This window comes from Felis catus, chromosome E1 (assembly GCF_018350175.1).
Source record: "Felis catus isolate Fca126 chromosome E1, F.catus_Fca126_mat1.0, whole genome shotgun sequence".
In the NCBI taxonomy this organism is placed as follows: domain Eukaryota; kingdom Metazoa; phylum Chordata; class Mammalia; order Carnivora; family Felidae; genus Felis; species Felis catus.
This window is the reverse complement of record NC_058381.1, coordinates 26,680,233-26,693,575: the sequence shown is the minus strand read 5'-3', so window position 1 is coordinate 26,693,575 and position 13,343 is coordinate 26,680,233. Positions and strand designations below refer to the sequence as shown.

Here is a 13,343-nt window from a genome sequence, read left to right as displayed (position 1 = left end):
GTGCAGTTCGTGAGTTCAAGCCCCATGTTGGGCTCTGTGCTGATAGCTCAGAGCCTGGAGCCTGCTTCGAATTCTGTGTCTCCCTCTCTACCCCTCCCCTGCTTGCTCTCTCTCTCTCAAAAATAAATAAACTGAAACAAATTTTTAAAAAAATTTTTTTTCTAAAAAAATGTTTAGTTTTATACATTGTGGACCCAAACCCTCTAAATTCTATTTCCAGAGAAAATACTGGTGGTGGTGGGTGGTACAGTTAGTCAGTTTTGAATAGTTTTTAAGATATGTTAGAAAAAAAAAAGAAAAAAAAAAGAGATATGTTAGAAATCTTTATTTTTTTATTTTTAAAAATTTGTTTTTTTAAATTCCAGTATATGTTAGAAATTTTTTAAAAATGTTTTTTCTATTACAATTATTTCTTTCTACTCTCTTCTATACTAATAGTCTTAATTTTTTTTAAATTTTTTTTTTTAAATTTTATTTTTGAGAGAGGGGGGAGGGGTAGAGAGAGAGGGAGACACAGAATCCAAAGCAGGCTCCCGGCTCTAAGTTGTCGGCACAGAGCCGGATGCAGGGCTCAAACTCACAAAACTGGAGATCATGACCTGAGCTGAAGTCGGATGCTTAATTGACTGAGCCACCCAGGTGCCCCTAATAGTCTTAATTCAATCAATATTTTCCCTACATCTTTTTCTTAATACCTAACTTGATGGCTCTAGTAAAATAAGTGATCTTTGTCCTCTGGGAGGTTTCCAGTTTTTCAGTTCAGAACTCTGTAGCAAATGGAAAGTGTGATGAAACTGCTGTAGGATATTTTTTAGAAAGTTGGGTACTTCTGTTGACCTACATTTTTATTTTTTGGTTTTCCTGCAGTTCATTTGGAATTGTTTATATTGTTTATATTTGTTATACTGCTTTAAGTTTACTGTTTTTTGCCTTTTATTGAGCTACAACTTTTGTAGGTGGCATTCCTAGTTCATTTGTTTGGCTTGTCTTTAATTCCAGATGTTTCCAAATATTTATATAGAAATAAATTATTGAGACCCAGATTGCCATGTCTGAATAATAATTAATGTGACTAATTGTGATTACATTCGCTCAAATTTATCCAATACTGCATATTCTGCTGCGAGTATATTAATGACATATTAAGAGACATGATCTGTAAGCTCAACAGATAATTATAAAAATAGTGAGGTCTTATCTGAAATTAATAGAGCTCATCATTTCTTTTATTTGTTTTTCTTTTTTAAGGTGTCTGAGTCCAGTGGAGAATTTTTTTTTAAGTCATCTGAGCTATTTGAGAGTCCAGTCTATTTGGAGGAAGCTGCAGATGTACTTTGTATTTTACAAGCAGGTAATGACTGCTAAGATACATTACAAATATAGTTTCTTGTTATATGATACTGTGTAACTTCTTAACTTTGAATATTGTGTTATTTTACATATTTTATAAAAATATACCTTAAAACGTTAAGATAAAAATGGCTAATAGGACAATGATTTAGTAAATTATATTATTTCCATAGTATGACATGTTATGCAGCCATTAACAGAGTGTATTTGAAGAAATTTAATGATTTTTGAAGATGGTCATAATATGTAAGTGAAAAAAGCAAAGGGTAAATTGATAAGTGGAATATAAAAAACTAAAAGTTAAGACAATGCCTGTGGGAGGATTAAAATATTTCAGTTTACTAATTTTGAATGGGATTAAAAAGGTGGAGGACATAAAAATGCAAAGATTTTCATGCAAGTAACTCTTGACCAACACTGCCGACTGTAGCAGTGGCATTGTTCTATATTGTGCTTTCTAATACAGTAGCCACTAGTCACATGTAGTTACGGTTTACTGGACATGTAGCCAGTGTAACTGAGCTATTTTTAATTTTATTTAATTTTAATTAATTTAAGCTTATTTATCCATTTATTTGTTTTTGTAAAAGGTTTTATTTTTAAGTACTCTCTCTACCCATTGTGGGCCTCGAATTCACAACCCTGAGATCCAGAGTCTTGTGCTCTATGGACTGCACCAGCCAGGTGCACCAATTAATTTAAATTTAAATAGCCACATGTGGCTGGACAGTTTGTTCTGGACTATGAAAAGAAAGTACCTTAATTTATTGCTTTTTTCCCCCTAAAGTTATTGCTCTTTTTTTTTTTTTTTTTAATGTTTATTTATTTTTGAAGGAGAGAGAGACAGTGTGAGTGGTGGAGGGGCAGAGAGAGAGGCAGACACAGAATCTGAAGCAGGCTCCAGGCTGGGAGCTGTCAGCACAGAGCCCACTGCAGGGCTCGAACTCATGAACTGTGAGATCATGATCTGAGCCAAAGTCAGACGCTCAACCAACTGAGCAACTGAGGCGCCCCTAAATTTATTGCTCTTTTTTTTTTTTTAATGTTTATTTATTTTTGAGACAGAGAGAGACAGAGCATGAACGGGGGAGGGTCAGAGAGAGAGGGAGACACAGAATCAGAAGCAGGCTCCAGGCTCTGAGCTGTCAGCACAGAGCCCGACACGGGGCTTGAACTCACTGACCGCGAGATCATGACCTGAGCCGAAGTCGGCCGCTCAACCGACTGAGCCACCCAGGCGCCCCTAAATTTATTGCTCTTAAATGATGTTTGTGAAATATCACTCCTTAGTAACATTGATTTTGTTTTCTTGTAGAGCTCCCTTCTCTGCTTCCTATAGTGGATGTAGCTGAAGCTTTGCTACATGTTAGAAATGGTGCTTGGTTCTTATGTCTGTTGGTGGCCAATGTTCCTGATAGTTTTAATGAAGGTAAAACATAATTGTAAAATAGGATATTGAAGAGATTTGCTGGTGTAGGTTCAAGACCTATTTTTTGTGCTACAAAGAAATATTTATGGGCTTTCATTTGAGATTTTATCTCTGGAAAGTTTATTAGTGAGTATTCATTGTAGAAGTATTGGGTTTAGAAGATTTCAAAATTGTTTTGAGATTATCAATTTAAATATGGTAAGTATGCAATAGGGGTGCCTGGGTGGCTCAGTTGGTTAAACATCCAGCTCTTGGTTTCAGTTCAGGTCACGATCTCACGGTTTTGTGTTTGAGCCCTGCATTGGGCTCTATGTTTACAGTATGGTGCCTGCTCGGGATTCTCTTTCTCCCCCCTCTCTCTGCCCCTCCCTCATTCACAACGTCTCTGTCTCTCTTGAAATAAACTTATAAAAAAGAATGCAACCCCCAAATTTTTTTTTTGCCCTTAGTCACCAGTGCAATAATAGGATAGTAAAAAATACTAAAGAACTAGAAGATATAGTCCGATGCTTATGGAGCAATGGGAAGAAGACTTGTCTGTGAATTAGCCAGAATACAATACAAGGCATAAGTAATCAGAAATAGCAGCAATCAAACCCTTTGGTTTTTAGCCTTATTGTTGTCAATTTACAAAAAGGATAGAGTCAAAACTGAGAAAATCAACTAAAATTTTCACCTCTGTTTCATACTACTACTGATTGAACATTGTTGTTTGGATCTGTGTGATATTAAAATAAAAACATTCATTGAGCAAGGTTGTGAATTGGGAGCCAAAGAGGAAAAAGCACTGGATCTGGCGGTTGTAATTTCTAGTTTTGTCACTCACTTTTTGTGTATCTCCATCAAGATACTTCCATTCTATAAAATGAGATATTAATAATAACATTTCCCTTACATTTTTTTTTAATGTTTATTTTTGAGAGAGAGAGACACACAAGCAGGGGAGGGGCAGAGAGAGAGGGGGACTGAGGATCCAAAGCCGGCCCTGCACTGACAGCAGGGAGCCTGATGCAGGATGAGATCATGATCTGAGCCAAAGTCAGATGCTTAAGTGACTGAGCCATCCAGGTACCCCTCTCTTACATTTCCAAGAGATTTATTGAATATATCATAAGGTATGTAAAAGTTCTTTGTAAAAACTGTCTTATTGTTGATTTTCTGTCTACATTGTCTATCAGTTACTAAGAGAGGAATGTTGACGTCTCCAAACATAATTGTGGATTTGTCTATGTCTACTTTCATCTTGTTTTTGCTTCACTAATTTTTAAAAAATATTTTATTTTATTTTTTATTTTGAGAGAGAGAAAGTGTGCGCATGCGGGCTGGGGAGGAAGAGAGAGAGAGAGAGAGAATCTTTTTTTTTTTTTTTTTTAGAGAGAAAGGGTTAAGTGAGTGAGGGGCAGAGAGAGAGAGAATCCCAGGAAGGGCAGAGGCAGAGAGAGAGAAGTGGGTCTCACCCAAAGCAGGTCTTGTGTTCCCCTGAAGCGGGGCTCCAGCTCACCTGAAGTGGGGCATGAGCTTACCCGACGTGGGACTTGAACTCATGAACTGTGAGATCATGACCTGAGCTGAAGTCAGATGCTTAAAGACTGAGCCACCCAGGTTCCCGGGAGAGAAAGAATCTTTAAAAAAAAAAATTTTTTTTTAATGTTTATTCATTTTTGAGAGACAGAGCATGAGCTGGGAAGGGGCAGAGAGAGAGGGAGACACAGAATCCAAAGCAGGCTCCAGGCTCTGAGCCATCAGAACACAGCCCGATGCGGGGCTCGAACCTGTGAACTGCAAGATCATGACCTAAGCCAAAGTCAGACGCTCAACCAACCGAGCCACCCAGGCACCCCCCGGGAGAGAAAGAATCTTAAGCAGACTCCACACTCAGCGCAGAGCCTGGTGAGGGGCTCAATCTCACCACCCTGGAATCATGATCTGAGATGACATCAAGAATTGGATGCTCAACCAACTGAGCCACCCAGAAGCCCTGCTTCATTAATTCTGAAGCTATGGTTGGGTCCATGTACATTTAGGATTGTTATATCATTATGATGAATTAAGCCTTTTTCATTATAAAATATTCTTCTTTATCCTTAGTGATATACCTTCTTTTGAAGTGTACTTCATTAATACAGTCATAGCAGCTTACAATTAGTGTTTGTATGGTATATATCCATCTTTAAAAAAATCTGTATCTTGGGCACCTGGGTGGCTCAGTCGGTTAAGCGTCCGACTTCCGCTCAGGTCATGATCTCGTGGTTTGTGAGTTCGAGCCCCACGTCAGGCTCTGTGCTGACAGCTCAGAGCCTGGAACCTACTTCGGATTCTGTGTCTCCTTCTCTCTCTGCCCCTTCCTCACTTGTGCTCTGTCTCCCTTTGTCTATCAAAAATAAATAAATGTATAAAAAAATTAAAATCTGTATCTTTAAGGTGGGTTTCTTATAGACAAGTATAGTTGAATCTTGTTTTTTAAAAAAACTTAGTTGCAGTCTCTGCTTTTGGAGTATTTAGACCATTTATGTCGATCATTCAATGTGATTATTGTGGTAGTTAGATTTAAGTGTATCATCTTGTTATTTGCTTCCTTTTTCTTCTTTTCCTTTTTTCATTTGGATTGAAAGTTTTTAGGATTCCATTTAATCTCAACTACTGTCATATTAGCTTTATGTCTTTGCTTAATTATTTTCTTGGCATTTACATTTCTTTATTGTTGGGTTTAAAAATTTTTTTAATATTTATTTTTGAGAGAGACAGAGAGAGACAGAGTGTGAACAGGGGAGGAGCAGAGAGAGAGGGAGACACGGAACCCGAAGCAGGCTCTAGGCTCTGAGCTGTCAGCACAGAGCCTGACTTGGGGCTTGAACCCACGAACTGTGAGATCATGACCTGAGTTGAAGTTGGATGCTTAACCAACTGAGCCACCCAGGTGCCCCTCCCCTTCTTTTAGCTCTTTAAAGATGTTGTTATATTGTCTGTGGTAGTTTTGATTTCTCTTGCTCTGTATTTGTTTCTGTTTTCCTCTGGCTGCTTTTATTTGTCTTTTCTTTGTGACTGCTTTTAAGATTTTCTCTTTTCCACTGGTTTTCAGAAATTTGCTTATGATGGATCTCAATATTATTTCTTTGTGTTTATCCTGCTTGAAGTTTATTGAACTTCTGGTTTTATAGTTTTTATCAAATTCAGAAAAATTTCTTCAAATATATTTTTGTTTTCCATTCAGTTTTTCTTTCTGAGACCCTAATTATATTTGACTACTTGGTATTGCACCACAGGTCACTGTTCATTTTGTCTCTTTTCACTCTTTGCTTTATTTTGACCAGTTTCTTTTGCTATGCTTTCAAATTCCCTGATGATTTTCTTCTGTAGTGTCTATTCCGCATAAATGATTAATTCAAAGACTGAAGAAATTCTTTTTAACATTCTACTTAAAAGCTTAAAGTAATAGAGGCTATTAAATGTTCAGTTTGTAGGGGTCTCATAAAAAATGGAGAACGACAAGATGAGGAAAGTCTTGGAGGAAGGCGCAGGACGGATGCCCTACGCTTCTTATGTAAAATGAATCCTTCTCAGTCCCTCAAGGTCCGAGGCATGGTGGTAAGAGATATTGTTTTTATAAGACAGAAGCCTTTGTATTATGACCAAGAACTTTCCCAAGATGATTTGAGAATCTTGTAGAGATTTGGAATTACTTTCCTTTCTGGGTTTTTGTGTTTTGTGATATGTCCTCCTCTAAACTTTAAAAGCTTTAAAACATCTAAACACTGAAGTGTCCTGGCTCTTTTCCTTATGAGATTGAGTTCAGTTTGTTTTCTTTGCTGTGTTAGGTAGAAGAATGTCACTTGCCAGGCCTTGGAGTGGCTTTGACATTGGATCATACTAAAAATGAAGCTAGTGAAGATGGAGTGAGTGACTTGGTTTGTTTTGTTAGTGGTTTGCTTCTTGGAACAAATGCAAAAGTCCGGACTTGGTTTGGAACTTTTATCCGAAATGGACAGCAGGTGAGATTAAAAATATTTATAGGCTAAAATTAGAACTACCCTACGACCCAGCAATTGCACTACTAGGCATTTATCCATGGGATACAGGTGTGCTGTTTCAAAGGGACACATGCACCCCCATGTTTATAGCAGCATTATCAACAAAACCCAAAGTATGGAAAGAGCCCAAATGTCCATCGATGGATGAATGGATAAAAAAAAAATGTGGTGTATATATATATATTTGTGTGTGTGTGTGTGTGTATGCACACACACACACACACACACATACACATACACATCAATGGAGTATTACTCGGCAATCAAAAAGAATGAAATCTTGCCATTTGCAACTATGTGGATGGAACTGGAGGGTATTATGCTAAGTGAAATTAGAGAAATTAGACAAAAATCATATGACTTCACTCATGAGGACTTTGAGAGGCAAAACAGATGAACATAAGGGAAGGGAAACAAAAATAATATAAAAACAGGGAGGGGTATAAAACAGAAGAGACTCATAAATATGGAGAACAAAGTGAGGTTTACTGGAGGGGTTGTGGGAGGGGGGATGGGCTAAACAGGTAAGGGGCACTAAGGAATCTACTTCTGAAATCATTGTTGCACTATATGCTAACTAATTTGGATGTAAATTTTAAAAAATAAAAAATAAAAAAATAATATTTATAGGCTAGGAATCAGGATATTTTGGCAACTAGTAAAAGAGGAAGAAACACTTTTAGAATGATGTCATTAGACCAGTGCTTCTCACACTTTTAGTCTTAGGACCTCCTGACATTTTAAATCACTGAAGGTACCAAAGGGCTTTTATTTATGTGCTTTTTATCTATTGATATTCATGATATTAGAAATAAAACTGAAGGTTATGAAATACTTACCTAATTCTTTAAAAATGGCAAAAATAACTTTTTAATAATAACCCTATTAAATGTGAACATATTTTTAATGAAAAATAACCATATTAAAAACAGTGAGAAGTGTTGTATTGTTTTATATGTTTGCAAATCTCTTTAATGTCTGGCTGAGTTGAATATTTGGAAAACTGTGTTGTACGCTTGTGAGAAAATGAGGGTAGAAAAGGCAAATAATGTTTAAGGAGATATTTTTTACCTCTGGACTCTCTGAAAGAGTTTTGGGAATCTCTAGGGTTCTGGGACAGATCCATGAGAATAGGTCATCAAAATAAGTTGTTATTATAGTCTATAATTTTAATATGTATCTTTTTTTATTATGGTAAAATATACATGATATAAAATTTACTGTTTTAATCATTTTTAAGTGTATAGTTCTGTGGCATTAATTACATTCACAATGTATTGCAACCATCACCACTCTTCATTTTCAGCACTTTTTCATCATCTCTAACAGAAACTCTGTACCCATTAAACAATAATTCTCTATTTCTCCTTTCTTTCAGCCCCTGATAACTTCTTTCTACTTTCTGCCTCTATGAATTTGACTATTCTAGGTACCTCATATAAGTGGAGTCACACAATATTTCTCTTTTTAGGTTTGGCTTGTTCTATGTTTTCAAAGTCCATGCATGTTGTAGCATGAATCAGCATTTCTTTTACAAGGCTGAATAATATTCCATTGTATGTATATACTACATTTTATTTTTTCATTCATCTATTGATGAATATATATTATATTTGGCAACAGTTTTTAAGTTGCAAAATATTTCACTTTTTCAAAGAACATTTCATGGTAACTCTGAAAAGAATCCCTATGAAGGAATCTATGCAGACTGATTTTTATCTTGTTGATGTCAATGAATTAGACAGTAGCATATGTACTGCTTAGTTCTCCAGCCTATATATTTTTTAAGTTTATTTGTTGCTTTTGAGAGAGAGAGGGAAAGAGAGAATCCCAGGCAGGCTCCACACCATCATTGCAGAGTCCAGTGCAGGGTTCAAACTCACAAACTGTGAGATCATGACCAGAGCTGAAATTGAGTGAGATGCTTAAATGGCTAAGCCATCCAGGTGTTCCCACTAGCCTATTTTTTATGCTGCTGGCTCACCATACTTTTCTGTAGACAAGTTCTACCTTATTTCTAGCCCATTTGAGAACTAATTTTAAGCCTTGATTTTTAAGGGGAAGTTAACATTTATTGCGTACCTTCTATATGCACTGTGTTAAGCACTTTGGTATGCTCATCTTGTTTGTGATTGTCCTTTATGTGCAGTAAATTTTTCTTATTTGAAGCTAATGTTATTAAAGCAGGTTTATCATATTTTACTTAGAACCATTTTAAAAATAATAACTGACATCTGCCTAGTTCTTTACAATTTAGAACTGCTTTCATATGTGTTACCTTTGTTCATTCTTTCATCTATTTAACAGATACTGTATGCTTGCTATATGTCAGGCACAATGTTAGGCCCTGCCAACTAATAGATGACTAAGATGTTATCCCTGCCTCAAGAACTATGAGGGTGATAGACTTATAAACTCCTCATTACAACAGCCCTGGGAGTTAAATATTACTATTACTATTTTTTAGCGTTTACTTATTTATTTTGAGAGAGAGAGAGAGAGAGAGCGCGCGCGCGCAAGCCAGGAGGACAGGGGCAGAGAGAGAGGGAGAGAGAGAATCCCAAGCAGCCTCCACAGTGTCACGCAGAGCCCAATGCCAACTGTGAGATCATGACCTAAGCCAAAATCGAGTTAGATACTCAACCTGAGCCACCCATGCACCCCAGGAGTTAAATATTATTAATATTCATTTCCTTGTCATTAAGGACATTGGAGTTCAGAGAGTTAAGTGTACATAGTTAATAGCAAAGCTTTGTTTAAACCCAAGATGTCCTGTCTCCAAAATGTGAGCACTTTCTACTGTATTACATATGACTCTGTTAGTTAGTCATTATGTATTTGAAAGTATTTAAATGACATTTTACAGTTCAAATTGTCATTAACTTAGTGTTTTCTGTATAGCCAATCTGGATTAGTGTGAATAGAGTGTTCTTCAAATGAATCAGTGAATTTTCAGTTTTTAATCAGTTGGTTAAAATGAGATTCTACAGTTACGACAGGCTCTTCAAAAGGGTCAATTTCAAGTGTTTAACTGGGGAGCTTTGTTTGAATGTCCTTTTGACTTGGTAAGTGCTCCATGCTCTATATTTTTTACAGAGAAAAAGAGAGACCAGTAGTTCTGTCCTTTGGCAAATGAGAAGGCAGCTTCTTCTGGAGTTGATGGGCATTCTTCCCACAGTAAGAAGTACCCGCATTGTGGAAGAAGCTGATGTGGAGATGGAGCCCAATGTGTCTGTGTATTCGGGGCTGAAAGAAGAGCATGTTGTGAAAGCCAGTGCACTCTTACGTCTGTACTGTGCTTTGATGGGGATCGCTGGACTCAAGTATTCAATAATTTGATATTTTACCTTTTTATTATTTTATATTCTTGTTTTTAATTTCAAGAAAGCGAGCCAAAGGCCTTTTATTCAGAGGATTTGGGTTTTCTAATGGGCTTAGGTAGCAGGCTGGCTTATATCAAGAATGAAGTCCTTATATCAAAAACATTCCTAGGTGGGATGTATCCATCTATTTTTGTCAGATTGTAAATAGAATTATGTGAATATGGGAAGGGCCAGAGCAGTTTAAGAAATGTATGACTTTAACACAGCTTGACATGACTATAGTGAATGATCTGTGAGTGATGCTTTACCTAGCCCATGTAGGTAGTTGAAGTAAATCTCTCCTGTGTTTCCTTTCACAACTGAAATCATAAATTATTTAAATTTGATATATTGTGATTATATTTATTTATTTATTTTTAACATTTATTTGTTTTTGAGAGACAGAGAGAGAGTATAAGCAGGGGAGGGGCAGAAAGAGAGGGAGACACAGAATTCGAAGCAGGCTCCAGGCTCTGAGCTGTCAGCACAGAGCCCAATGCGGGGCTTGAATTCACTAACCATGAGATCATGACCTGAGCCGAAGTCAGATGCTTAACCGACTGAGCCACCCGGCGCCCCAATATGTTGTGATTATTAAGCACAAGATTTCTTAGTTAGTCAATGCACTACATCCTTTTGAGTAATGTCCTCAATTGTTACATATACAGTCCTCACTTTGCATGTCTCTGATAAGTCTGGATTTCACTTACCACACTTAGTGTTGGCTTAGTTAAATAACACTGCTGCCTCAACAACTAATGTATCAGTTACTATGATACATTAGCCAAATAATTGTATAAAGTACAAACTTTGCTGAGAGCTCTTCAAGCCCAAGTCTTTATGTAAATAACAGATGTACATCATGATCAGTGACTAATCACATCATGTCATTTAAAGTTGTTGGCGACTGGTCACTGCCAATCTATTATTCGGTTGGTGAACATACAACAAAATGCATAGTTGAACTGTCACCTTGTCTCTCAGTGACACCTTGTCTCGTGTTATTTGAGGAAAATAATTGAAAGAAGGAATCGGCCAAGAAAGATGAAAATGTAGCAAAGAAACAAAAGGTGGTAACACTGAAAGTGACATTTGAACCAAACATAAATAGAAGAAATAGCTGACTGTGAAGATGTTAACACTGCTGCCATTTGAGATACACTAGATATGTATCCCATGAACTTAGTAAAGGTGCCCTTGTCAACATGAATGAAGAAAGTCATTGTGGAAAAAGGATGAAGTCCCAGAGGAAGTGATGCTGGCAAAAATCTTCACCTTAAAGGATTTTTCATGACTGAACATAACAAAGAATAAAATGTTGGAATCAGATTCAGACTTAAAAAGGGCTATGACAATTCATCAAGGATTAAGAAAGAGGTTCACTCCACATTATGATATATAGAATGAAAAGGAGGCAAGGGCTATTCAAACTACTGACAAATTTTTTTTTTTACAAAGAAAACACTTTAATTCCCAGTGTTTGTAATATTTTCAATTACAGAGTGCTATGTAAATATTACTTAGCTATTTTTTCCATTTCCCTATGTATTATGACTGAGAGGAGGTTTTTAATGTTTTGATGTTTTATTATATATTTTTTATACTTTTTTTTAAAGTTCATTTATTTTAGAGAGAAAATGTGAGTGAGAGTGAGCAGGGGAGGGGCAGAGAGAGAGAGAGAGGAAGAGAGAGAATCCCAAGCAGGCTCCACACTATCAGTGTGGAGTCCAATGCAGGGCCCGAACTCACAAACCATGAGATCATGACCTGAGCTGAAATCAAGAGTTGGATGCTTAACTGACTGAGCCTCCCAGGCACCCCTGAATGGTTATTTTTATGGTCCCATACTACTCTGCCAAGTGAGGATTGTGTGTATTTGTATCTGAGGAAAAGCACTGGTTGTAAGTGCAACAGTTTTGCTTTTAATGACTTAAGATATTAAAGACTTTATAAATATGAGGTATCTTTATAAAGATCAGAATTTATATCTGAAAAGTTAAACTGTTTGGGAAGTCCCTTCTTCTTCCTTCCTCTCTCAACTAAGAAGAGTAAAGCCTAATAATATATTCATTTTTTAGACCAACTGAGGAAGAAGCTGAGCAATTACTGCAGTTGATGACAAGCCGTCCTCCTGCTACACCGGCTGGGGTTCGCTTTGTTTCGCTTTCCTTTTGTATGCTACTGGCCTTTTCTACACTTGTCAGGTACTTTACTATATAGGTTGCTCTATTTTCTGAAGGTCTGATTTTGTTTGCCTATTAAAATGCATGTATAGCATTAATTAGGAGTGTACTAAAAAAAATTGGTCTAGGGATGGACATTGGTATTATCTTTTAGTAAATGGTGTCAATAGCATCAATTGTATGCCAGTTAAAGAGTCATAATAGTTCTTCAACATTTGTTAAGGCAAATTCCCTTACTTCCTGTTTCCCCTTCCCTCAAGGCAACTTTCAGTTCTTTTAGTGGATTGTTTTGTTTTTTTACTTCCATATCTTTAAATACTGTGTTTGTATTTGCTATATTTTGATCTTGATTTTTCAATTTTAGGAATAATTGTTGATTTCCTACTGTGTATGAAAGATGAAGAATTAGTTCTCCTTTCTTCTTTTCCCCCTAGCACATCTATATGTCCTTCCCATCTTCCCATTCTCCTAGTACAGTTATATTGCAATTTTGCTTTGGCAAATACTTAGTTGTTCATATAATACTATTGGGAGCTCAACTATGCAATAGATGATTACTTTTCTTCTGCAAAACTTGCTTTTTGCATTAATAATTATCCTGTATTTTGTTTGTTTTCATTTGTTCTTTATTCTTTGTACTTACATTAATGGAACCTCATACTCTCTGCCAATCTTAACCTCCTCCCAAGATATTTCCCAAAGCATTTCCAAGAATACCTCCCAAGGTATTTCTTAAGGAAATCTCTCCTCCTAACTGGCTCCAGTCTGAACTGGTTACCTCTGCATCTGGTACACAGCTCTTATCCTGGAATTGCTCTTCATTATTATTTTCACAACTTGCTTCATGTCTCCTTTTTTGGATTTCCTGTTTCCTGCATCTCATATGTCCTTCTTTCAATTGTTTTCTCATTTTGCTTGTTTAGAATGGATATGTGGGAGGTCAGTTATTTTGAGACTGGGTATTTCTGACAATGTCTTTATTCTAGTTTGG

At 36.6% G+C, this 13,343-nt stretch overlaps 1 protein-coding gene across 2 annotated transcripts in view; it reads left to right on the top strand.

The window, feature by feature from the left end:
* INTS2 (integrator complex subunit 2) overlaps nucleotides 1–13,343 on the top strand; it is a 61,331-nt gene that overhangs the window by 4,748 nt on the left and 43,240 nt on the right. For both annotated transcript variants that reach the window (XM_011289084.4, XM_011289083.4), the window contains exons 4-9: nucleotides 1,249–1,351; nucleotides 2,666–2,779; nucleotides 6,234–6,364; nucleotides 6,595–6,768; nucleotides 9,904–10,130; nucleotides 12,248–12,373. In XM_011289084.4, the coding sequence (XP_011287386.3) occupies nucleotides 1,249–1,351; nucleotides 2,666–2,779; nucleotides 6,234–6,364; nucleotides 6,595–6,768; nucleotides 9,904–10,130; nucleotides 12,248–12,373 (875 nt within the window). The remainder of the gene's footprint in view (nucleotides 1–1,248; nucleotides 1,352–2,665; nucleotides 2,780–6,233; nucleotides 6,365–6,594; nucleotides 6,769–9,903; nucleotides 10,131–12,247; nucleotides 12,374–13,343) is intronic.